This window comes from Colossoma macropomum, unplaced genomic scaffold (assembly GCF_904425465.1).
Source record: "Colossoma macropomum unplaced genomic scaffold, Colossoma_macropomum, whole genome shotgun sequence".
Lineage (NCBI taxonomy): Eukaryota > Metazoa > Chordata > Actinopteri > Characiformes > Serrasalmidae > Colossoma > Colossoma macropomum.
The window spans coordinates 31,459,805-31,487,582 of record NW_023494798.1 but is presented as its reverse complement, the minus strand read 5'-3'; the positions used below and the strand labels follow the sequence as shown (position 1 = coordinate 31,487,582).

The 27,778-nt window shown below is 40.1% G+C and overlaps 1 protein-coding gene across 2 annotated transcripts in view; it reads right to left on the bottom strand.

The window, feature by feature from the left end:
• Positions 1–4,804: 4,804 nt before the first annotated feature.
• The window catches only part of ap2m1b (adaptor related protein complex 2 subunit mu 1b), a 28,283-nt gene continuing 5,309 nt past the window's right edge, over positions 4,805–27,778 (bottom strand). Inside the window, exons 2-12 of one of the 2 annotated variants that reach the window (XM_036584916.1) lie at positions 27,582–27,698; positions 20,345–20,610; positions 19,776–19,858; positions 17,832–17,837; positions 17,581–17,716; positions 15,741–15,885; positions 10,311–10,433; positions 10,085–10,220; positions 7,901–7,998; positions 7,666–7,777; positions 4,805–6,811 (exon numbers count right to left, since the gene is read on the bottom strand). In XM_036584916.1, coding sequence (XP_036440809.1) covers positions 6,677–6,811; positions 7,666–7,777; positions 7,901–7,998; positions 10,085–10,220; positions 10,311–10,433; positions 15,741–15,885; positions 17,581–17,716; positions 17,832–17,837; positions 19,776–19,858; positions 20,345–20,610; positions 27,582–27,655 — 1,314 coding nt within the window. In that variant the 5' untranslated portion in view covers positions 27,656–27,698 and the 3' untranslated portion in view covers positions 4,805–6,676. The remainder of the gene's footprint in view (positions 6,812–7,665; positions 7,778–7,900; positions 7,999–10,084; positions 10,221–10,310; positions 10,434–15,740; positions 15,886–17,580; positions 17,717–17,831; positions 17,838–19,775; positions 19,859–20,344; positions 20,611–27,581; positions 27,699–27,778) is intronic. The other variant, XM_036584917.1, reaches the window with a different exon arrangement.

Below are 27,778 nucleotides of genomic sequence, written 5' to 3'. Positions count from 1 at the left end.
CCCTGGAAATGACATATTTTGTTGAGAAAAAGTAGAAAACTATGAAAAAAAAAACATTTTTATGCATATGGTAATGCACAGTTACTTTATATTTGATTAACTTTAAAAACAGAAAAAAAGGTAATTGTGTGTGCAAAAGTTTTGGCACCCTTCCAGTTGTAAAGCCTCAGAACTTAATTAACGCATTAGGCCTTAACTGACTCATTAGGACTAGATAGGAAGGTCAAGAATTGTCGGCTTGTCAGCTGATGAGAATTCCAGAGCATAATAAATTCTCTTCAGCCTTTTGTTAACATTCAACAACCAGGTGCTCCTCTAATCAGCTGGCTGAGGATCTGAAAGTGAAAGCTAATTAATGCATACAAAGCAGAGGAAGGCTATAAAGACATCAAAGCACTTCCAACTTGCAATTTCCACATGGCTGTTAAGGGAAAACATGGGAGTCAAGGTAAGATCAGGAAGACCAAGAAAACTTTGAGATAGAGCTGCTCATATGCTGGCCAGAGAGGCAAAGCAAAACCCCCATATGACAGCAAAAACCTGCTGGAAGGTTTATCTGACAGAAGAGTGGTGGTGCACCATTCTACCGTGCAGTGTTGCTTGCACAAACATGATCTGCATGGAAGAGTCATCAGAAATAAGCTTTACCTGCAACTTCATCACACACATCAACATCTGAAGTGCGTACAACAGCATGTAGATAAGGCAGAGGCTTCTTAGAAAGAAGTGGAGACTGATGAAATAAAAATTGATCAATCACCAAAATACATGTTTGGAGAAAAAATGGAGCAGCATTTGATGAAAAGAACACCTTGCCAACTGTTAAGCATGGGGGTGAATCTGTTGGCATGCTTGTGTGGTAGACACTGGCCAAAGCTGAAAAGAGGCTGGCTTCTACAACAGGACAAAGATCCAAAACACACCTCGAAAAATCTTTTGGAACAGCCCTCACAGTCGTCTGACTTTAACATCACTGAAAATCTTTGGTTAGATCTTAAATATGCTGTGCATGCAAGACCTCCCAGGAATATTGCAGAACTAGAAGTGTTTTTTTAAGGAAGAGTGGGTGAAAATACCTGCAGCTATAGCTATTCTATTAATTAGTTCATTAATTATAAAGTGTGCATTCATCTGTGTACATTCATCTGCAGAAAAGGGTATTTTTTGTTGTGTTTACTTGAAAAAAAAATACATTATACAAAATATGCAATTTGGCCAGGGGTGACCAAACTTTTGTATAAAACTGTGTGTGTGTGTGTGTGTGTGTATGTATATATATATATATATATATATATATATATATATATATATATTTTATAAATGAGTCTGAAAAGACTTTTTAAAGTTTAAAGAACTTCCAGACATGTAAAGGTTCTATACAATTTATAGGTGTTTATCCAATATTTCAGGCCTTCACTAGGGGTGAATAGAGGTGCTCAAACAGGTTCTTTCTGTGATGCCATAAAAAAACCACTTTAGTTCCATTAGGAGCCTTGCAATGGATGGTTCCACTTTTGTAAACGTGAAGATTTTCTTTTTTTAAAGAAAGCTCACATAATGTAAAGGTTTTATTCTGTAGAACAAACTAAGAAGCATTGAGGGACTTTTATTTTAAAATGAACTGTGCTATATACAACACTCAGCTTTAAGGTTGTTATTTAACCAATATTTAAACTTTCACACAAAATAAAGGTGCTAAAAATGAGAACCTCAGTTCTAATGTGGACTGTTTGGGGGTCCCTGAGAACCACTTCAATGGTTGGTTCCCAGAATGCAGCTTTAAAACACTCATTTTAAAATGTTCTGTTCTTGAAGTGAGACTTAAAGGCTGGAATTGATCCAATATTTCGGGCCTTCACTCTTCAAATTAAAGGTGCTCGAACAGGTTCTTTCTGTGATGCCATAAAAGAAACCTGAATGAGAAGACCTTTTTTAAAGAAACCTCACATAATGTAAAGGTTTATTCTGTATTCTGTCCAAACTAAGAAGCATTGAGGGACTTTCAGGTTAAAATTACAGGTGCTACATACAACCCTCTGCTCTCAAAGCTTTGAGGCTGGTATTTAATCAATATTTTAAAGGGGAACTCTGCAGATTTAGCAAAATTACTTAATCATTCAATCGTTTAGATGTAAACAAAATCATTCAGAGTGGTTTGGTGTGAAATGCGCCTTTCTAGAGAAATTTACTGAGCCAAAATTGTCCACCATTATAGTACTAGGAACCAGACATAGGTATGTCCACACTACAAATATCACCATTTTATCTGCAACCCAAACTGAGTGAACTTACATGTGTCTTATAAGGTTTTATATGTCACACTGATGATGGTTAAATAGTGCTAAATTTGAATAAATATGTTTTTGGGGTACTACTTTTTCCTTATAACGCCCTGCATGTATCTCTCCGCCCTGCGCAACTTTTGTGCTGTTTCGGTTGGCGGCTTTGCGTCACACAGTGTCAGCAAAACTCTTATGTGAGTAACGTTATTCATCAGAGGAGCACTAATTTCGCAAGTAATTTTGTGAAACTGGTGGAGTTCCCCTTTAAGTGTTCACACTTAAAAATAAAGGTGCTAAAATGGGTTCTTTGGAGTGATGCAATAGTAGAACTACTTAAGGATCCCAAAGCTGTGGTTCTTAAACTGGTCCTCAGGGACCCCAGAGGGCCCAGATTGTTGCCTGATCCCAGCTCTAGTGTGGACTATCTGGGGGTCCACTGTGCCTTAGAAAGGATGCAGCTTTAAAACACTCATTTTAAAACGTCCTGCTCTGGAAGCGAGACTTAAACGCTGGAATTCATCCAATATTTCAGGCCTTCACTCTTACAAATAAAGATGCTCAAAGGTTCTTTGGAGTGATGCCATACAAGAACAACTTCTGGTTCCCTAAAGAACCTTTCAGTATGTGGTTCCAAGAGCGCAGCTTCTGGACAACAGGGCACATGCTGGTATGAAGCTTCCTGCTCTTGAAGCTGGATGTTAAGGCTGGTATTTGAGCACAGCTTCAGGCGCTGGATTAACACATTGCTACGGCGTTCCTGAAGGGGAAGAGAAACATGGATTTGGTCAAGGACGAAGGACACCTGAAAAGCAGACTCATAACTTCCGCTCCTCGTTCTGGCTGGAGGCCCGGGGTGGGGGGGTTGGGGGGGTGGGGGTGTTGGCAGCGGTCCAGGTGACTGCGGAACTGGAGGCCGCTTGACCCCTGAGCTGTCACTCACTCTGGGAACGAGCGAGGAAGAAAAGGAGAGGGAGGTGGAAGGGCAGAGCGGAGAAAGAGCAGAAAGACAGGAGCGCCTCTTTCACTGGCCATGAGGGACGAGAGTTTAATTGGCCATCGATCCATCAGTCGGACCGTCCTTTGGCTCCAGCACCCAGTTAATGATTGACCATGACGTCAGCCTAAACACACTCACACACAGGACCAGTTACCCTTGAATTTACACACACATACACTCGCCTCCCCACAAAAACAACACACCCCACACGCTCAGCTCCTCCCTGCAAGTCCAACTTCAGTTAACCCATTCTTGTCCATATCTGAAAATGGACATCTCCTCGGAGCCGTACGGTCACTGTCCAAAAAAAGTGCCAATATGCCCCCCAATATGCTAAATTGAGTAAATAAACAGTAATTATGTATTAAAATGTGCAGAAGTGTGTTCTCTGTAGAGGATGTGGTAATGTTGCCAGGGGTACCAAAACTTTTGCATATGACTGCATCTCCATTTTTTTTCACATCATTTAAAAACAGCATCCGTTTTCTACATTATATGATGAACACACCAACAAATGCTTCAACAGTACTCATAATAAAACTCTTCACTTACATTAAAGGGCCCATATCCTACTTTTTTACTGTATTTTATTTTCCCCCTGTAGTCCATTTAGAGCCCATGCGTGGCTTTATGAACAAAAAAGTCCTAATTCATTTCTACATGACCATTTTCCAACCACTCTTTGTCCCTTAGAAGTAAACAGGCTGTTTCTGTTACTATGCCTTTGAGACTGATATATGTAAATAAGCTCTTATCTGATTGGCTGCCCTGTATTTAGGCTGATTCAATAAACTGTTAACAGTGTGGTTTTACAAACTTGATGCTTATCTCTTAGATTTGATTACCATTTTTCTAACTCAAGGCACCCTGGATAGTTTTATTATAACCTCATTCGTAATGTTATAGTTTTCTCAGACCCTGTAGAATCATCTACAGGTGTTCATCATTGTGGACACATCTAAACATGTCTATTTCTTCCCGATCCCTACTAATCAAAGGTGCACTATGTAATTTTTTTGTTAGAACAGGAAAAAAGCAGCATTACTGAGACAAAAGAATGGTTGTGGATGGGGCAGTCGTGAGCAGGAGGCTAGGGAACCAGCTTTGTGACTGGAAGGTCACCGGTTCGATCCCCTAAGCTGACAGGACATGACTGAAGTGTCCTTGAGCAAGACACCTAACCCCCAGCTGCTCCCTGGGTGCTGTGGATAGATCTGCCCACTGTGCACGTATGTTGGTGTTTCACGGCATAGATAGGTTAAAAGTGGAGGTCTAATTCCAAGCACAGTTGGTCAATGGTTCTAAACTTTAAATCTGAATAAGAACAGGCTAAAATATGGTGAGCATGTGCTGCTGCGAGTCACATGGCGGAGCTGTGAAGTTACATTGGACTAGCATATTAATACTACAAACATTTATCTGTAACCAAATTTATATGAATAAAAACAATGATTCCAAACTGTTGATTCTAACTACACTGGTACTTCTACACGATCTTCACGACAGAAGAAACACTCACTGAAGCGATAGCATATTTTTCATTTTATTAGGATTAACAGGACAATCACAAAGTTACCAAAATGAAGAGCACACTGAAGCTGAGGGGTCGAGCCTGTAGGACCCTCACCATCTCTCAAAACAGGGACTACGAGAGTTGTGTGAAAAGAACCTGAAAGTTTGTAGTGTTATGTTTGACCATTGCAGCTTTCAGAGCACAAGCACAAACATGTTAAAGGGCAGAGGGCAACCTTACTTGCTTTCTTCGATGTTAAACGAGGCAAAGCGACGAGCCTGAAGGGCGGTGAAGTGAAAACTCCTTCAGCTTTGCCTACATATTTGAATAGCAATGTGTTTTTTTTTAATTGGGAAGGACTTGGAAGCGGGTCAGAGAAGCTAGAGTTAGACTACTTGAATCCAATGCTGCCTTCTAAAATACCTCACTGGGCAGGAAAAGGATTCCAAGATTGAAGAGAAGATTCCCTTGAAACGGAGCTGGTTCAGTTTCAAAGGAATTCCAATCGCCCATCTGCTCTGGCCGCCTTTCTCCTTTTTTCAAATCCGCATTCACAGTTGCGCCTTCAACGTTTGTGCCATAAATCTCGAAGTAAACTAGCCTGAGGAGAACGAAAGATGTCAGTGCACTGGAGAAATCATAGCGACACACCCTAAACGTCTGGTAAACAACCTGGTAAACAACCAAGCGCGCTCGAAGGGAGGAAAACGACAGCACAAATGGGGGGTGGGGGGGCGAAAGTCCCTGAGAGATGTTGGGGGACCCCTCTGAGGCCGACACATACAACCAGCTCAGATAAGCCTCGACTACAGACCCAAACTGAAAGCAGAAACAGTGCTCTACATCAGCCTGGCCGTTCATTTATACCTCTTATTATGGTGTATATAATACGTATACACATACACTTACACACGGCTGGATTTAGTCTAGTATTAGTAGTTTTTTTTGTTGCTTTAAATTCATATTTTCTCATTTCTGAGAAGTTTGGTCACACAGTTAAACTTGGATGAAACTAAACAGAACATCAGAGACCAAAGCGGACGACTTTTCCTCATTATTAGCCACTTAAGAGAGAGAAAAATATTCCCGGGTAAAAGTACAGCGACAGAAAGAAAAATGAAAAAGCATGTTAAGTGATACAAGTTGGGGCAAGAGCATTGTGATTCATACACAAAACACCCTGCTTACAAATACAAAAACATGGACTACACCTAACTAATACACTCGGGGTGGAGGGATTAAGGAGGGGAGGGAGCCTCATGTATAAAATGAAGGAGGAAAAAAAAAGGATGTACAATTTGTGTCCATTAGCTGACAACACTACAGCATAACGTACACCTACACAAGCAGGAACGGTAGTGAAAGAGAGGAAACAGGAGGCCGTACGAACACTGATGAGGCCTGAACAAAAGCACAGGTTCACTGCTAATTGCTTATTAGGGTGAACATGGCCCCCCAAATTCTCCCAATAAGTCAGTGGGGGGGGTCAGGAATGCATGTGCTGGAATTAAAGGAGGAAGAATTAGCGGGCTAACGGAAAAGGGGCCTCATCTTATTGCAGGTAATCACACAAAGGGGAGGCAATAATGAATGCAAATGCGTTTTTTTTTTTCATATTCTTTGTTTATAAGCAAGTTATAACTTTTTTTTTCCTCCACAGGACGAGCTATGTATGACGTTTTGAAAACTGAATTCTGTGTTTCTCATTGTATGACGCTGTGTGTGTGAGTGTGTGAACAGAGGCCCATGGGAAAGGGAGAAGAGAAGGAGAAGGAGAAGAGGACAGGGAAGATGAGGGGAAAGGCCACTGTTGACCTCCTCCACCTGCCCATCGCTCGGCCATCTCTCCAGCTCTTCCTCTTCCTCTCCTCGCTGGGTCGGCCGTTAGCAGCGCGTTTCGTAGATGCCGCTGCGGCCGATGTAACGAACCCATTTAATCACGTCGTGGTCGCTGTAGTTCAGCTTTGGCTCGAACACCTTCAGGTAGCGCACCTTGAGGCCGGACGGGGCAAAGGGTACCTGGAGGAGACGAACCAGAGTTTTAAAGGGACAGTTGTTGAAAAATTAAATATACACTTTAAAAATGGACAAAGGGTTCATCACCATGGCTTAAAACAGTAGCAGCAGCAACCCTGAAGCCTATATTTTGTCCATGGTTATAGATAACAGCGTGTCATGCAGCGTCAGAAACCACATAAGCAAGTCTGTTAGAGATTACTGAAAGGGGAACGCCACTGATTTTTCAAAATTTCTGCATAATTCATTGGTTGAGATGCGAAATGCTCCGTTATAGAAAAACTTAACAGGTCAGAATTGTTTGTAATGGTGGTGATAGGAACCAGATTTCCACCTTTAAAAGCTCCCTCACAGAAAGTTATCAAGTAACGGTTATAAATGCGCTGCCTGATGTCTGAGACATTGTTTTAAGATGATGAGTGGAGATACTGGCCTAAAATGCATTTTTAAAATCCATTCATGGCAGAGGGGTACATGCAGGGTGACTACTATGCAGGGCAAAGTAGTCCCCCAAAGAAAACTTATTTTTTCATAGATTCATCACTACTTTACAATCCACATTCCATATAAAAACTCAGGAGACACATGTAGGTTCACTGGTGGTTTTGGATAATAAATAAAATGTCTATATTTGTTATATACACATCACGACCCCTAATTCCACTGACCACTGTAAAGAAATCAGTAATTTTATACACAACTAACTATTTCACATCACACCACTCTGAATGACTTTGTTGACATTTCAACCACTGAATTATGGAGACATCTGGACAAACCAGGGGAGTCTGGCTTCAACAATCCGATATAGTTTGAGACAAGTATGGTGATATACGCAACCAGGGCGCCAAACTGACCTCAAAGTTCATGGAAATGGGTGGACGTGCCCACTTCTTCTTATCATTGGTGGGCAGCAGCTCGATCTCAGCACTGATCTGGGACTCCTTCATACCTGCCATTCGCTTGATCCTGCAAAAACAGAGAGAAAGGACAAAGCTGGTCAACACAAAACAATAAGGAAAAGAACTAAAGATGAGATGCGGCTTAAGAGCTGAGTTTAGGCAGAGAGGAGAGAATACAGATGTGACTCACTTCCAAACAATAGCGTTCTCACTGGCCTTGTACTTGGCTTTTCCCTTCATGCAGATCACCTGCACACCGCTGGTGTTGAGAGGGGTGGGGATGCGCACCTGAGGAGACAGAACACGGTGATTAGTGCTCGGTTTTGTTTTTAGATATGCATTTTTCTGAACACATCAAGGCTTCACATTCAGGGTTTATTAAGATTTTCCCATTTCTGTAGAACACACATCTCACATCAAATCAGGAGTTGATTACTACTCTACATTAAACACTTTTTAGTTGAATTAACATGAAATTTCTGTGTTGGTGCAATAATTGATAATCAACAATCGATAGTGGCAGACTTTTTTGCATTAAACAAACAAATAAAATCAAATCGGTACAATCCACATATGAAGTGCAGTGAGCATAAAACATGCAATTCCAAAATCGGACAGGCAATAATAATTACATTTTCCCTTTTATTAGTGAATAATATTTCTTTGGTGTTGTTCCAGTAGTTATTATTATTTTGACCTTATTATTCTTAATTAATAAAAAATAATGACATTATTATTTGCTGGGCAGCCTTTCTTAATGTAACACCTTGAGAGCATGCCTATGAAATCTACAAAATGTATTTTCCCCTAGTGTTAAGTTCTCAGTGCAATCAAATGTGGGAGATTTTCTGTTCAGAGGACAGTTTAGCTGCTGGTTGATTTAGTTCAACAACCGCTTGGGTAGCTCATTTAGCGCGCAAAAATCGACATACTTGGTTTTAGTTTGATGGGGCAGTAGTGACTAATAATGCTGGGCAACGTACTGATCCTGGTTTCTGTGGTGCCCCTACACAGCACGCAGTGAAACAACCTTTTCTGATATCATGAAAACCTGTGAGATTTACGTTCACTGCCGTGAGATCGCAGAAAAGGCAAAAATGCAAGTCCATAACTAACAGTTCCGAACTAAACCATGAGACTTGACAGCTATGCAGGTGTGTTACCTGGCAGGTTAGTTAGGCTTTTTATGACGTATGTGATGAGCCAACATGGCTCATTTTTATGCTCTGTAAATATAGTAGAATTCAAATTTTTCCAGCGGCACGAAGCATTGAAAAAGTAATAGAAGACTCCGGTCAAAATCTGTTCTTGCACTGGTGCTACTAAATCATTCTTTTTGCATTTTTTATTTTTAAAAGGAGCAAATGTGAGAATTCTGCTTGCGCTGCAGAACCCTGACCTGATCCTAAACACATCTTTTGAGTAACAAGTCAAAAACAGATTAAACTACTCCAAAATGTAAGTGATATGAATAAAATAATAATATATCCACCACATACACAGCAACCCACCCGTCACTGAGTGAACACTCCAACAAAAATAAGAAGTACCATTTGGACAGGGCAAGTTTTCTAAATATAAGTCTCTGAAGCAACGTTTCTAAAGGATGTCGGTAACATTTACGACCACAATTCATACCAGATTAAAAATGTGTCACTCTTTTGAAAAGTTCTTCTAAACACCATTGGAGTCCAATACTAACTGGCTTTAAAGCATTTACAACAGACTATATGATGCCTCATCAAGTGACTCCATACTCCAACAGGATATGATAGAGTATTTGGCAACATGTCAATGCCAATGGGATTTATATAACTAGGGCTAAACTAGCTGGGCAAAATAGTTAATTGTGATTTTTCTGACAAATTTTGTGACTGCGACTCAAAATTGCGATTATTTTCTACTATTTAAGGTCCAGGCTTGTTATTTTGGCCTAGAAGACCAGCTAATTCCACTTCTTCCGGCTTGAAAGTCAAACACTGAATGTACTGTGCCAGACTGCCAGTTAACGTACACAGTACACAGACGTTTGGTTGCTACCAAACTCATCTACAGTTAACAAGCTAACATTATTGATAATGCAGGCTAAAATAAAAACTGCATCTCTTGCAATATAAAAATTGCAGTCCTTTAAAGTGTGATTTCAATATTAAAACAATTCCTCTTTCAGCCTTAGATATAAATTATTTACACAGTACATTTAATGGTAGCTATGCTGCCATAATCTTTACAGACGCATAACCGTGCAGTCCTGACACGATGGACTCGGAACTAAAATCAGACATACTCTGGTAAAGACTACACTCCATTGTAAAACCGATCATGTCTAAATAGCACTTATGTGGCTCTCTTAAATTAACACCTACTGACGCACCTCTATCTTCTGTGCCAGCAGGGAGGGTTTGAAGTTGGACTTGATGACCACCTTCACCTCCAGTTTGGTGCGGCCTACTTCTCTGACCAGCGGGATGACGCGGAAAGGAAGAATAATGTCCTTAGTGGTGCGATACCTACAGCAAGGACGCACAGGGGATAGGGTTGGTTAAAAGGCCCACACAATGACACACGGTGTATAAAATGACGTATACACACAGACAGACCTCATGAGCTCGTACTCTCCGTCCGGTGGGATGAAGCTGATACTGCGCTCGGAGTCAAACTTGCTGAGTCGTACACACTGGTGGAAGGTGCAGTCGTCAATGGCTATAGACTGTTTCCCACTACTGCAGGACACAGAGAGGAGAAACACACAGACAGATGCTGAACAAAGAACTTTAGTGGAGCAAAACTGAACTACAGCAGTAGGTTTATGCATTAGCAACATGTTGGGAGGGACTTGGGCTTGCATCACTTTGACCAGAACAAAACCTAAGTCACAAGCATGTTTGTAACACTATTAACTCTATACGAGAACATATACAGGAATGGGGCGCGGCCAATATGAAAAGCGCCAGGGCTAACAACACTAATCTAACATAATCGCATCAGGGATGTCCTGATCCAGTTGGTTTTACTCCTCTCTGATCAGGGTAGGTTAATGTTGAAAATCAGCCGATACCGATCTGCTTCTTTTAATATATACAGCCACATGTAAGATATTCTAGCCCATCAATATTTAATCCTACAGAAAATTACTTTATTTTTATTATGCGCATTATGTGACAACCTGGACTGATATGCTGCACTCTGTCTAATTTTTTTCTGATGACTATTTTTATTGCCTGTTTCACACAGTCATATACATAAGTTTGAACACTCCTGGTGAAACTACGTTTTGTTGATTTTCTAAGTGAAAAAAAAAAATTAACACAGCACAAACCTAAACATGACATTTTTTCTGCAAATTTAGGTGCTGAATTTCTAATTATTTGCTAAATGTAACATATTTGAAAAAATAAAACATTAAATATTAACAGTGCCACAACTTTTGCACAGACCACACTGGGTTTCATTTTTATCCCAATATGTTGAACTCCGCAAATAAACAGTAATTGTGCATTCAAATGTGCAGGAGTGTGTTCTCTGTCGAGCAGGCATGTCAAACTGGGGACCTTCTGGGCCAAAGTGCTGCAGAGAACAGTGTTTACCGTCATCTACATCTCTGTCTAAAGGTCATGAAAGCCTTGCTAATTAGCTGATGAGCTGAATCAGGCGTGTTTAATGAGGCAGTGGGCTGAAGTCTGCAGTGTTTTGGCCCGCGAGGACTGGAGCCCGACACGTGCTGTAGAGGAAGTTTTCCCTTATTTTCACTTAGAAAACCAACAAAACATGTCATTTGACCAGGGGTGACCAAACATTTTGCATACAACTGTACTGGCTTATGAGCAAATGTGGCTGATGTCCCTAACTGATCTGTGTATCAGGTACTTCAATGTTCTGCAGTGAAATCACTTTTTTTCATATGTGTACAGCTGTATAGACTCTGAACTGATATTCTGATTTCTGTTGTCTATTTATGTGAAATAATCAGTTAATACTCTTGTGGACACTCTAGGATTTCATATTGCTATATGCTCACAGTAGCCTGCTCCTTTGTCTCTGTTTGAATGTACTGTTTCAGTTAACGCTGGTTTAAAACCAGAAGGAGCTCTGTTGGTATAGCAGAACGTGTCGTGACTCGTCAGTGGAAATACGTGGCTGAAGTGTTGTTGTACATGCTTCTGGTGGCATACTGCTGGCGAAAGTGGCAGGAAGTAATCTCTAAGTGTAATATCTGCTCACTTGCACTTTATGTGCCAATGCTTTGATGAAAAGTGGCTCAAACGCAAATGAAACACCGGCACTGCAGATATATTCATATTCCACTGTAAAATACTTCTACACTAAAGACACAGCTTCTGAAAACCCACCTTGTGCAGGAGGCCCATGCCTGTTAATGTCACCTCCACGAGAGAGGTGTAAAGCCTTGGGTTCACTACATGACTTTTAAAATCTTAACAGATTATAAAAAGGCTGGGCTTTTTTGGGGTGACTGAAATATTGGGGATCACAGACTAAACGATTAGGGATCAAACACTACTCAACTTTTAAGCTGTTGCTGAACAGAACTCACTGAACTCTCACAAACTCTCACGTTCTCCCATTACTAGGAGATCCAAATAAACAAACGTGGAGATGCTGCTGCTGTTTTCTCTGCCGTTTGTGCAGAGAAGCAGCAGGTAAACACGTTTAAATGAGGCTCATGGATTTAAAAATCAGTGTAGTATTTTTTTTTAGAGTTTTAAATGTACATAAACTCGATTATGCTCGTGTCGTAAACTCAGCTCATTATAAAGCTTCGCTCCACACGAGTGACTTTTCACCATTTTTCTTTGTTTACTTGCTGTATTTTCTTCTTTAGCGCTCTTAGTTTTCATTGGCTGTTGCAGGAGTCTGTTCAGATTGAGTCGTTGAACAGTTTACACTGGATTACACTCAGAGTCAGGTTGAAAAAATCATGTTTGATAAACTCCGACTGGTCTGTAACGGGATCGGAGGCCTCACAGCCTGCGCCCCTCAAACACGACTCTCTCCAACTGTCGAATCTGACTGACCCAAGAATTAGCAGACTACAGCCAACTAGCTCAGACTGAGAATCGGGGCTAAAATCGGGGAAAAGTCGTGTAGTTTAACCCCGGCTTAAGAAGAACGCAAAAAGTAAGAGGTAAAGATTGGAACTGAATCGGGCTTAACATGCCTGATACCAACCTGTTAAATTATGCCTGGATCAGCTCAGATCCTGATCATCTGGATCGGATCAGGACATCCCTAATCTTAACACTGATAAACCCATGGAACCTTAATATCAGCCAACGTGATACAAAGCGATATATCGGCCAGGCCCTATTCTAGTTCTGTTTTGGTCAGAGCTTGGGAGTGTGAAGGGAACTATGGGCCCGATAAAAAGGTTACATACGCACAAATACTTATAAAATTGAAATAGTGGCCGTTTATGATATTAAAAACGTTTGTAGGGTGTAGGAAGGGGCACAGCTGGGGTGGCTAGTTTTACAGAAGGACAGGACAGATGAATTCATGATTTCAGAAAAGTTAAACCTCTGAAACAGGCCACAAATAAACAAAGATGGACCTCACTCACCTTACTAACACTCATTTTCAAGTACAAATAGAGGCAACACAAGTGTCATGCCATGCAAGTCAAGTCAAGTCAGGTCTGTCACAGAGCCTATTTCCTACTGAGACTTTTCGATGGCATGACACAAACACACCAGACAGTTCTACACACAGTAAAGACAGGACGATATGCAGATGGCAGACCGGGTGAGGTCAGGAGTGAGAGGTACGCTACCTGCCCCCCAACTCACTGAAGTCCAGCAAAGAGAGAGAGAAGAGAAAACGGCACAAAATAAAAACAAAAACAAATACAAAACAAAACAGAGGATGAACCAAAGGACAAACCCACTGCCACTTCCAGGAGAAACAGAAGAGAACCTAGCACTTAGACACTTACCAGCACAACCACACAGGAAAAAAAGGGTGACAATGCTGGACAAGACGGGGGTTTCAATAACATCACGCATACTGACTGTACTCACAGCAGATTTCAAACAAATGTGCTTCATAAAAATCTGTTTCTTTTGTGTGTATAAATCCTCACTCGATAGTGATTTGTACGCAAGCTTGACTGAATTACACATTCGCTTTGCTGGTTTAGGTGATCCGATGACAAATTCAGTTCCCAAGGCTTGGGAGATGTGATAATTTCAGTTTTCTGAACAATTAAATTTTTGTCTTTAGATGACTCCTTGTTTCTACGCTCATTGTCCATTTTATCAGCTCCACTTACTATATAGGTGCACTTTGTAGTTCTACACTTACAGACTGTAGTCCATCTGTTTCTCTGCATACTTTGTTAGCCCCCTTTTACCCTGTTCTTCAGTGGTCAGGACCCCCATGGACCCTCACAGAGCAGGTACTATTTGGGTGGCGGATCATTCTCAGCACTGCAGTAACACTGACGTAGTGGTGGTGTGTTAGTGTGTGTTGCGCTGGTCTGAGTGGATCAGACACAGCAGAGCTGCTGGAGTTTATAAACACTGTGTCCACTCACTGCCCACTCTATTAGACACTCCTACCTTGCCATTCCACCTTGTAGATGTAAAGTCAGAGACGATAGCTCATCTGCTGCTGCACAGTTTGTGTTGGTCATCCTCTAGTCCTTCATCAGTGGTCACAGGACGCTGCCCACAGGACACTGTTGGCTGGATATTTTTGGTTGGTGGACTATTCTCAGTCCAGCAGTGACACTGAGGTGTTTAAAAACTCCAGCAGCACTGCTGGACCAGCGCAACACACACTAACACACCACCACCACATCAGTGTTACTGCAGTGCAGAGAATGATCCACCACCCAAATAGTACCTGCTCTGTGAGGGTCCATGGGGGTCCTGACCACTGAAGAACAGGGTAAAAGGGGGCTAACAAAGTATGCAGAGAAACAGATGGACTACAGTCTGTAAGTGTAGAACTACAAAGTGCACCTATATAGTAAGTGGAGCTGATAAAACGGACAATGAGCATAGAAACAAGGATATAATGTTATGCCTGATCAGTGTATAGTTAAGGGTGAGAATCTCTACATTCAGTTAGATTTCTGATTTTTTATTTGAATCACTTACATTGATGTTTTACCTGTATCTATCTTCATAAGCATTGTCAGCTTGACTGAATCAGAATGTAGCATATTGTCGCTGTGCAAAGAAAAACATGCATCTCCATTTTTTGCGATTTTCACTATTCTACAAGATTTGAGCACGGCAGCCATTCTTTACACTGTGTGAAAATGTCATGATGAATGGACCAATAAAAATGCACCAAAATTGCTTAGAAAAAACTATTTATATTGACTTACATTAGCAGTAAAGAACGTTTTTGCCCTCTCCTGTAAAGTTACTAATTTAGAGATACATGTTTTTCTTTGGACAGCGACGATATATACGATGCACTAGGTTTAAATTACAAACAAAACTAAATTTTTATATTTTGGTTCTTTGTGTTACACAGTTTACTATATAGTATATTGTTTATATTTATTTTGCATGCATAAATCTTTGAAATAAAATAAGTATTATTAGGGCGTTCTTATATTGATGCAGAATCTTTCAAGAGAGAAAAGTGATGAATCTTGGAATCAATTATTTTTCCCAACCTCTAGGTGCAAACAATGAAAGAAAAGCAATCACGAGATTAAGTGCAAAACTATGGTTTTTGAGGAAATTTTCTTTCAAAGCTAAATTTAACCAGTTTAATCGCCAAGTGCTGCAGGAACCTTCCTCACGCCACCGTGAAACCACAAAATGTAGATTTTTAAAGGAGCGAAGTTAGGCCTACAGAACGAGACTGTTTTCTCTCATATAAACAAAACATTGTCTACCAGTATATTTAAATCAGATCTATCAATAATTTTCAAATCTCAGCACTTCTCAACTCTACAGTTCACTCAAATCTCAGTCTTACACATCCATAAATTTCACAAAGGCCGGACTTACACAATACGTGTTAAGGATCAGACGGCGGTTAAACAACCTCACCTTTTGCCTGCTTCATCAGTGGTGCCCCCTTTACCCTGCTTGTCTATGACGATCTTGTCGTTCATGCCGAACTTACACTCGGGCATTCCGCTCAGGTAGCTCTTCATGACCACACGGCCCGAGACGTGAGCGCTCAGCACCTGACCTGCAACACAACACGCATACACTTGTTCCAATCATGCTGCAGTGTTCACAGCTGTTCTCTCAGTTATGCTCTCATTATTTTAAAATGGCAACTTTGAAAGAGTAGCAGGAAAAGGCTCTAAGTCTTCAGTCTTGGAAGAGTGTAATATCTGTGGGAAGCCCAGGGCCAAAAATACAAAACAGCAACGAAGCAGCTCATTAGTCTTATGTTTTCACACATAGCAAGTATGTGTATTTTTTAAACAATCTGACGGTTTCCCTTCATGTGAGGCACAGTGCCTTGCCTTTAAATTTCGGTGGTCTCTAAATATCCGAGAAGGGTCTGGCTGCAGACATGCACTCTCAGCCTGACATGCACTGCCAGCCTAATGATGATGTCAGTGCCGCTCTGCCACGACAGTGTTTTTGTCGGTTTTATGAGGAAAAACAGTGAAACACGGACTGCTGGACAACAAGGGTTACACTGAATGTATATTAACGTTGCCATACTGATAATAAGGTAATTAAATATGGAAACTTTCAAAATAAAACCTACCACAACGAAAAGACATGAATGTTGGGTTTATTCGCAGAAAAAACAAAAAGGCTACTGAAACTCATGAAAGCCAAGCTGAAGACGATTAGAACCGGTTATCAAAAACTGAAATATTGATTAAAAACTTATTAAGGGTTCTAGGAGGTTGTGACAGCATACAGTCAGCGTAGTACCGATTGCTTTTGCTGTCTCGTCAACATTTTCACAACCTCCTAGAAAGCTGTCAGACAACGTTGTCACAACTTTTTAAGGAATTACATTTCAACGTTGTGACAGTGTAGAGAGCACCAAGCAGACGACGCTGTGGGCACCGAAACAGTACGCTGTCACAAAGTAACTGTGTTTGCAGGGCCGTTAGGAATAAAACCTGATGGTTTTGCTTCCTAACGGGAATTGGCTTGATGGTTGCCATTAGAGGCCATTAGGAAACGATCAAATGTATCTGGAATCAGTCTCAAAACACCTGATTAAACGATCAGAATCCTTTACACCGTGATATCAACCCATCAGGAAAACACAGAATACCACTGGCGACTACTGAAAACCACCAGGAACCAACAGACACTTTTAATGGGTTCTATGGTTTTTTTCAACAGGGAGGTTCATTAAATGTAACTCTCTAGCCGCGTTATGGACGAAAAATGGATTAAGTGATGTCGTCGCTAAGCAGCAGCAGCCAAAAGTTACCGTGCCGTCGGGCTGCTTCTGTCATTGTGGCAGAGAGTGCATGTCTGCAGCCAGACTCTACCGAAATATCCTCGTCTGTGTGCCACCAATGCTATTTATGCTCCATTAGCTCCAAACTAATATAAACTGCATTTGAGTTTCAAGGATTGACAATTATGTGGTGTCAAGGGTCAAAGGTTTTTTAAGAAAAATGTATAACGTATAAAACTATGTTTTGCTCCTAAGAGCAGATAAAAAGTATATGTTTATGCCAAAAATGCACAGTCTCTCACTGGCTTTAACTTCAATACATATTATGTAAAAAGATTTTTTTTTACACCCCTAAATGACGAATGATGCTCACACAATGTAAGGAGCAGCTAGGGTTTTCAAAAAATGCAAAAAAGAAAGAAAGAAAAAATATGAAAAACTCATATGAAAGCCAAACCATAAAGTATGCTGCTCTAGCTCACAGGCAGAGAAGATGAACATTACCCTGTGGTGACATCAGCAGATTAACACTCTCCAGAACATCCAGGAAGAGCTCATTGCGGCGGTACTTTATACCCTCACGCCTCCAGCCGATCTGTCCAGTCACCTGACTGGTGATCTGGGACTGTTCCTCTTTTGTCTGAAGGCAAGAGAGCAAGAGGTGAAGTCAAAGCATTTGTTTGACTGAGAGACAATTAGGTTTGATTGTATATTTATAACACAGTAAAAAACAGATGTAACACATTTGCACTCACATGATGCTGGAAAGCAGCAGTTAAAGTTGTCAGATCAGGCAATGAGGTGTGGCAAAGGAAAGAAAACAAGCAAAACACATTAGCAAATCAAATGACTCCATTTTCTCTATCTCAGGAAAAACAGACTTTCAGGACTGCCATTTTATAGTGACAATCAAATTCAAGGTTTTGTAGGACATTTCAAACACTTTCACAAACATAAGCAACCCAGTATCATCAGTGTTGAGGAGCTAAATCAAAAATGTGATTCATACTAAGTTGACAACTCCACCAAAAGCAAACAGGCCACAGAACAGTTACAACAGAAGGAAATCTGATCTACCAGTTGGCTCCTTCAAAGATAAATCTGAGGCAAACATTATGATAAACATCATCTTTGCTTAGTTACGATGACAAGAGGCACAAAAGTAGCTTCACCGACATACACAGACGGAGAATGTGTGGCCTGTAAAGCTCAGCCATACAGTAATTATTCATAAACATTAGGCCTGCAACAAATATTTGACTCAATAATTATAATAAAAAACAGAAAAGCTGTGAATAACTAACTTTTACTCCTTTTTTATGAAAGCAGTTTACTGCATTTTTTTCAGTATGACAAAAAAGAAAGTTATATTTATGAATCATCAGTAGCATCTAAAAGACGTTATGCAAAAAAAACTGCATGTTATGCAAAAATGTCACTACATTTATTACGGAGAATAAAACCCTGTAAAAACTTTGTGTCTCGAATGTCCAACAGGGTATTTAGAGAACTGAAAGATACATTAAAAACGTCCCATATAATGAGGTTATTGAAGGAACCCTTAAAACTCTGCAAGCTCTTGCAGGAACATCTAACTACTTCACTGGGGTTCATCAAGCATCTTGTTTCAGCTACTTTACTTCATTCAAGAACCGTTCTTTTCAAAAGGGATCCTAGAGGCTTCCTAAAGGGATCTGCCAGTGTGGCAAGCTGGGGAACCCAAAACCATTTATTTTTACATTAGTCAGCATGCAGCCTAGTGAGTTTGAGTGGTTTACAAAATTTGGTCATTGTAGAATGTAAAACATGGCCAACCCACACCCCCCCCCGTTCACTGAGTTGAGTTGAGTTGAGTTGAATTGATCAAAAAGCTGGTTTTTGGTGTTTTTTAGTGGTAATAAAGATGCTGCGTCCTCTGCTCTCCTGACACGTTCCAACAGTCTCTGCAACCAGGATTCACTTTAATTCTACTTGCTATGACAAATTTTTTCCTCAGTGATGTTGTACTAAGTTTTTTTTTAAACTAACAAATAACAACAACTCTAATAATAACAATAAATAACCACATGATAGAAAATTCACCTTTAATCTTTACATATTTCGGAAAGCTCAAGGTGTGTGTTACACTTTGATGATTAAAAGTGAATTTTCTCTACTAATTAAAATGATAAATAGCACTAATTAGCATTTGAAGCGATAGCTCGGCCAAAAGTCAAATTTACACACAAATTTTCTGCCGATAATGAATGCAGTCCTTCAGCCAAGGCATGTTCAGTGTCCCAGTATTTTTAGTTTTGCACTGTAGCTAACAAATATTAGAAGCTTATACCCCACCATTTAGCACTGCGCTAACTACCTGCTTAAATGATACTGGCCTCAAATCATGTCAAGTTTTTAGGCAATTTTTTTTAGATTACGTAGCTTCTGATGCTGTATGACATACCGTTAACTATAAAAACTGGACAAAAGTGCAATACATAGCTAAAAACAGTGATAGCAGCCGCCTGAAGCCTTAATTTTATTAAATTAGCCCCACAGCTCCAGCGTGAAACTAAAATGTCAGACAGCAAACATGTCCTGAGTGATCAACTGCATCTGGGGTGAAGGGAAAGTTGTTTAAATTAGATTCTTGGCTAAATCATCACTTTAAACTGGGCAAATAAGTACTAATAACCTCTCGGCTTTCTTCTTGCACCCACCTGGCTCTTTATGCCCTGCTGAGTGATGAAGGTCTTCAGCGCACCAGTCTCAGAGTTCTGGGGGTAACCAAAGTCCAAGATCTCTATAGTAGCGGGAAAACAGCCAAGCAAGTGAACAGTCATTCACCCGACACACGGACACTCACGAAACACTGCTGTCAAGAAGCATTCTGCCCAACACACCCACTCTCTTCACAAGCAGCCTAGTTAAGACTGATCACTCCCGAGACGTGTAGAGACGCTGCACTGTCTGCGCAGTATTTTCTTTAGGTTTTGATTTTCTCATCTACAAGCCATAAAAATCAAAACCTAAAAAAACAACAGCACGACAGAAACTCCAGCCCCTGTTTGGGAGAAAACAGCGCAGCGCTAGGATGACGGAAAGCAGGAATATGCTGGAAAAAAGGAACATGAACAGAGAAAGAGAGACAGCATCTACAATCGACAACGGCCAACACCAAAGACGTTATTAAATGTCAGCATCTGTATTTCCTGTGTTGAAGGTAATCATACGTAAATCACACGTAGCCAAGAGTTGAATGAACAAATGAATGAGCGAATAAATTTACCATCCAGCAGCTCGTAGATCAGCACAAAGTTGTTCTTGATGTTCTCCTCGCTGATCTTGCCAAAGTAAGCAGTCATAACGTCACACATCTTGTAGAGGAACTCGAACACCATGGCTGCGTTGACATTCTGCTTGGTCACAGCGGCCAGCCAGATGTTGGAACGTTTGACGTGGAAGAAACTGGTGCGGGCGATGTTGGTGACGGGAGAGCGAACCTGCTGCCGCGCGTGGATAACGTTCACCCGGAACGCATCCACTGCGTTTCTCCTGCAGCAAAACAAAATCAGAAACACAACAGGTGAGTATAAATATAAAGAATAAACAAAGAAAATAAAAAAAATAAATAAAACCACACACACATACATACATACATACATACATATATATATATATATGAGGTGAAAAATATGGTGAGCGTGTGCTGCTGTGAGTCACCCTATAAAGCCTGAATTAATCATTTCAAGTCAGAGGCGTGGGTTGGGAGTTTTTCAGACCACGTCACACGTCTTTACACGTTTTAACGCCACACACAGACTCAAAAATAAAAGGTCCAGCTCGATGTTTAGGTCATGAATGCAAAATCAACATTACACTGATGAAGACTTGACCACAAGAGTAGATAACGCTCTCACATCCTCAGAAGATGCGTCCTTCACCAAGTTTTGTCCAAGTTCTCTTTGAATTCTGTTTTAATCATCACATTCATCCGCTCAACCCATAATGAGCGAGTATACATGCACCCAATAATGCGATCATTATCGGATTTTTGCAGTTATCCGACTATTCAAAAGGTCATGAAAACACCATGTCCAATCTAGAAATCTGATAAAGAGAGCTGGATTTTAGCTCAGTAATCAGATTTCTCAATGCATGGAAACTCTTACTCTGATTTCTATCGGATTTCTCAGTCTGTGCACGGTGGAAACACTATTGGAGCGGCACTGAAACCAAACAAGAAATAAAGGATTTGAATATTCTTCATCTTCTAAATGATGCACCTTAATTTTTTCAGGTAAAGTCGAGTGATGGTTTTTAAACAGCGGCATGAAGTTTGAGTTTTGTGTCACGTTTACGTCACGTCTTCTTCTGTGAGTTTATTGGCTGGTTGCAATGCAGAAATCCAATTACTGCCTGACTCCTGTAGACCCAGAGTTCTCATTATCTGACTACTCAAGCGCATTTAAATGTGTTGAACGGTTTACTGACAAAATCTGATTTTCTGCAGTGTGCAGCTACAAACTTCCACCAGAGAGGTCTCCAAATCCCCAAAACTTACTGTAGTTTTAAGTTTTATTCTTTTTGTTTTTGAGTTTTTTCTCCCTTTGTAATCTCTATGTTCTAGATGGTGCACATTACAGTACATATCTTTACTAATTTTTATATTTATTTGTCTTTTGCTCCTTAGTATTTTATTTCTGTCTCAAACTCACTTGTTTAATCTTCCCAAAAGGCAAATCTGTAAACTTATTTCAAGACGTGCTACTAAAATGTTTTATTATTATTATTATTATTATTATTATTATTATGATCATGATTATTATTGTAGGTAAAAATAGTACTAGTAGTAGTAGTAGTTCTCCTGCCTTAGCAGTCTGAACCAAAAAGAGGAACACATTGTGAAGCTGGAATGGATCCAATGTGCATGTTTAAACTGAACAGACAGTAAACCCTTATCAGGTTATCTGGTTAGCCAAAGTGACTCACACCCACAGTGTTACAGCCCACTGAACACTAAAAATTAGAGACAGCAAAGCATGTTTTACAGACTTCAGCTCCTTTACAGAAAGTAACACAGCTCTGGTTTGATGACTCAGATGTTGCTGCTTACGCACATCATGCTGAAAACTGAACACGACAGCAGAAATACAACCAGTTCATCTTAATGTATTTTCACACTGGAAATAAGAGGAGCTAATTCACTACATTCATCCTAACAGAAACCCTGTTTTGAATGGTCAAGGGATGTTTTTTTTTTTTAATACCCCATTTAGCAAGAAGCACCTGTGTCACATTAAATATCACTATAGGACTGACAGCCCTGCCTCTTCCTCAGTAATCTAGTTCACCTGGTGTCATGTTAATTTTTCTGTCATTTGCCTTATGTATGCTTTATTATAAGTTTGGCTCAAATAGACGGGACGTTAAGTGAAATGAAAAGCGGTGCAGAAACTGTACTGTATACTGTTAAGACTATATACTGTGAATATTTTAAATAGCTTGGATATTTGAAAAAAAACAAAAAAAAACGCTCATGGTTGCTAATGGCCTGTTTGCTCCTTTTAACTGGAGTATACACAGATCAGGCATAACATTATGACCAATAACAAATGTATCCATTGTGTAGTATTTGAGTCTTTTTTCTTTTAGCCAGAGCAATTTTAAGATGCAGACGCTGAATAACTTATTCTACTAAAGTTAAAGAGCACAGCGAGTTTCACCTGCTCCCACACAAACTCACACACACCGATCAGGCATAACATTATGACCACCTCCTTGTTTCTACGCTCATTGTCCATTTTATCAGCTTCACTTACTGTATAGGTGCACTTTGTAGTTCTACAGTTACAGACTGTAGTCCATCTGTTTCTCTGCATACTTTGTTAGCCCCCTTTTACCCTGTTATCCGTGATATTATGGTGAAATAACAGCACGGTTAGAACGCTTCTCAACCAATGCGCTGGTCTGAGTGGATCAGACACAGCAGTGCTGCTGGAGTTTTTAAACACCTCAGTGTCACTGCTGGACTGAGAATAGTCCACCAACCAAAAACATCCAGCCAACAGCTTCCTGTGGGCAGCGTCCTGTGACCACTGATGAAGGACTAGAGGATGACCAACACAAACTGTGCAGCAGCAGATGAGCTATCGTCTCTGACTTTACATCTACAAGGTGGAATGACAAGGTAGGAGTGTCTAATAGAGTGGACAGTGAGTGGACACAGTGTTTAAAAACTCCAGCAGCACTGCTGTGTCTGATCCACTCAGACCAGCACAACACACACTAACACACCACCACCACATCAGTGTTACTGCAGTGCTGAGAATGATCCACCATCCAAATAGTACCTGCTCTGTGAGGGTCCATGGGGGTCCTGACCACTGAAGAACAGGGTAAAAGGGGGCTAACAAAGTATGCAGAGAAACAGATGGACTACAGTCTGTAACTGTAGAACTACAAAGTGCACCTATACAGTAAGTGAAGCTGATAAAATGGACAATGAGCGTAGAAACAAGGAGGTGGTCATAATGTTATGCCTGATCGGTGTGTGTGAGTTTGTGTGGGAGCAGGTGAAACTCGCTGTGCTCTTTAACTTTAGTAGAATAAGTTATTCAGCGTCTGCATCTTAAAATTGCACTGGCTAATAGAAAAAAGACTCAAATACTACACAGTGGATACATTTTTTCATCTCCTTGCGGTGTGTTTAATAATTAAATATGATGACAAATGACAAATAAGATGACAACTTCACTTATGACAACTAAATAATAAAGAAAGAAAAACACTGCTTCCGATGGTGCTGAGTGCTCTTAGCTCTGCACCTGTTACAACATAACCCACCTCAACTATGTAACAGTATCTACCGCACACATTTAGCATTACATTTAACATTCTGTAATACTGTTTATGGTTGTATCCATCTAATTGTTTATTTATTACATGTATTCCAAGTTAAGATTATGCATGTGACAATTCCACCAAGCGTCCATGCAAGTGTACCTGAGCCAAAAAAGGAGATTACCACTCTTAGACTGGACCGTGCTTTACCGTAACGAACCTGGCTAGTACTGCACAATGCAGTGCTGGGCGGTTTGACAGTATTTATCATTATTGTAATAAATGGTGTCACAGTATGCTTTTCTGAACATACCGTGGAGGTTATTTCTGAACATATCGTGGATGTTAATATTAGTCCTGTTTATTTAGATTTAGCGCAGCACAGTGTGTGAAATGGTGAATACAAATCACTGGATTCCTAGTTTTTGAAAGTGTCTGAAAGTATTTAAAAAATGCGGCACTACTTTATTCCAATTTCCAAGCCTAAAAAATAAATCTCACAACATGTATAGTGAAAACTACTTTACATTTATGCCTTATTTTCCACCTCCAGCATGATGCATCAAAACTTCAGCGCGTTTTTTAAACCATAACATGGTAAATATCTCATTAGTGTCATCCCTTCTGGCTATAGGTGAATCAAACTGTGCAGGCGAATGTGACTCAGCGGGCAGAGATTTTCTCATTAGCATATCTAAAATGTACAGGTGAAGAGTTTTAATCAGTAACATGGGCCCTTCTGTGCATCAACAAAATGTGCCACCCATTTTTAATTTGTTCTGAACACAGATTTGTTTAACAATTTTATATTGACAAACTGACTGAACTCGACAAATAGAGATGTTCATTCAGCTGTAACAATCCGAATCTTTGTCTGTGTTGAATCCAATAAACAACACCTGGTATTTAGACAGTGACAAGCATTTTACATTTCTTTTTGTCACAGTATAGTTTTAGTGTCAAGCACTGTGGCGCTACTCTTATTATCGATCTCCAAATTAGAAATCTGGTACGTTTTTCAGGCCGGGCCCATCTGTCCATTCAGCATCTCCTCTTTCTTCACCCTCTGAGCTCCCTCCTTCTTCAAGCCCTGCTCAGTTCAGTTCAGCGTACACCAGTGACTCATTCGCACACGCTTCCCGGCTCTGCGACAGGCAGCGATTTACAGGCCCAGCGTAACCATGGCAACCCTGCTTTTAACAGTCAGGGTCTGGGTCTTTGGGAACATTTTGTTGTTTTGTGCGAAACTCGTGTCAAAAACAACCTTAAATGTAATCTGAGAAACACAGACGTCAAAATGAATCGATATTCACTTTGCCAGAAGCTCATTAACATTAGCTCTTCAGCATCTCTGTTTCTGCTGTTATGGGGGGGGTGATGGAGAAAGGATGCTGCTTTTTACTGATTTTTCATAATTAGCATAAAATCAACATTCTCATACCAATAACACTTAAGGAAAAGGACTGGACTAACGGAAAATTTATATATCGCTGTTGTCGGAAACCTCGTATCTCCAAAATGGTAACTTTACAGGAGAAGGAAAAAACCTACTTTACTTTTAATGTAAGTCAGTGGAACCAGACTTTCTTTCAAGTCATGTTGGGTCATTTCTTTTAGTCTATTCATAATGAAATTAACACACAATGTAAAGGGTAACAGGTATTTTCAAATTATGTAAAAAACTGAAAAATGTCAAAAATGGAGAAAACAAGGTTTTCTTCCGAAACAGCGATATATAAATAAGCAAAGAAAAACACCACGTATTAAAGTATTCAACATAAGCAGGATGTCAGGATTACAGAGTCTTAACATAGTTAATGGCATCAGTCCAGCAATGAATCATTCCTGTCTTGGCATTAAAGGATCCGGCTGTCACTCGCACCAAAACAATAACGTCCAAAAATACCCACCATAACTGTGATAAAGAAAGGTTAGGTTCAAATCTGACCAAATTTCTTGGCCGCAGTTCAGGCTGCTATCATAACCTCGCGAAGTCATCAAGAAGCAAGAGTAAGGCTGGGGACAAAGGAATGTTGGCAGAAATAGCACTGCTGCGTTTTTTCACTTTATAACTGAGCGACACTGAATTTTAACAGTGACAAAACAGTGACAAAATGACATTTATCACTACAGTGATATAATTTATCACATTATGTGACGATTCAATTTTCATCAGGAATATTAGAATTTGTTAGGGATTTTTACATGAAATTTATTTTGTATTTAAAGTTTTTGATGGTATTTTTTAAACATATCACTACCTGTTATTTATTGTCGCCTAATCAAATTTTAGAAAAAGAAAACTGTGACACATATTGGGAATCGGGAAAACATCCTGAAGTATAGTGATGTTGTACAACCCCAATTCCGGCCTTGTCCCTTGCGTATAGGGATTTCTCCAGATTCTCTGAATCCTTTGATGATATTATGTACTGTAGATGGTGGGACATCATAGTAGACGAAGTGGCACCGTGACATCTCTAATCTCGGCATATCAATGCACTTTTACACCCCTAGGAGTTAAAATGTCCCTTATATGTGAAAGGACAGGCCACTATGTTTTCACTAGAGACAACAACAATTGTGGGCCGATCCCGATATCTGATGTTTATATGTGCTGATGCTGATAAGTAAATATTTATAAAAAGTAAAAACTGGTTCAAGCACGACAGAGAAATGTAACATATTTGTAAAGAGCTACAAATGCAGTAAAATTAAAAAACTGCAGATATTTTATCACAGCAGCCCAGCGTCACCTAAACGTTCCACTCTTTCAGAGTATAATAAACACGTCATCAAATACTGGAATGAAATATTGGTCGAATCTTTGTTTAAAGACAATTTTCACCCTTATAATCTCATAAACACTGGCTACAAACCTTGTGTCAAATTTAACCTAACGGTCAGCACCTGTGTTTTTTCTGCTGCACAATATGTTGAGGGGAGGGTGGATAGAGACTGAACATTGTATTTGACATTCCTGGTTGTATTCTTGCTTATTTTTATCCTCTATGTTAAATTTAAATAAATATTAAATTATATAAAAAAAGAAATACCAGTAAAATCTTAACATCTGTCCAATGCAAATATATATATATATATCGCTGCTATTGGAAGAAAACCTTGCATCTCCATTTTTTGTCGGTTTTCAGTTTTTGACATCATTTGAAAATACCTGATGTCCTTTACATTCTATGTAAATTTCATGGTGAACGGACCAAAAGAAACGGCCCAAAATGACAAAAAGAAAAAAATGAAAAAAGTCTGGTTCCATTGACTTACATTAAAGGTGAAGTATGTTTTTTCCTTTTCCTGTAAAGTTACCATTTTGGAGATACAAGGTTTTCTTCCAACAGCAGCGATATTCCAGGCAAATATGTGCCAAAACTTACTTAATTATGATAACTAGTTTTCACAGACAAAAACATAATTTCACACTTAACTGCAAAGGCTTCAACAACTGACTTGAAACAAATGTTAATGTAGGTTGAACTGGATGTGGTGCTTAAACTCTGCTTAAAATACTGGATAATACAGCAGATCACACGGTTACAAAACCTCTGGCGGCTATCTTCCTTCCCCTCGCCACACCCAAACCACAAACCCTATGCTCTGTCCACTTAGCCCGTGATATCCTCCAGTCCTGACACAAATCGGACGCTAACGGACCGAGCGGCTCTCACCCTATGTCATCACGGTAGACGCGGGAGATCAGCACCTCGCCCTTGTGGTTGTAGATGAAAAGTCCTCCGATCATGGTGGCAGCCTTTGCTTAGTGTTCGCTGGCCATGGTGGGAAAACTGGAAGGAAGAGAAACGAGGTTACAGACACACAATAACCTGAAATGATGAGGGCATTAGCGAGAAACTCACGGAAGCCA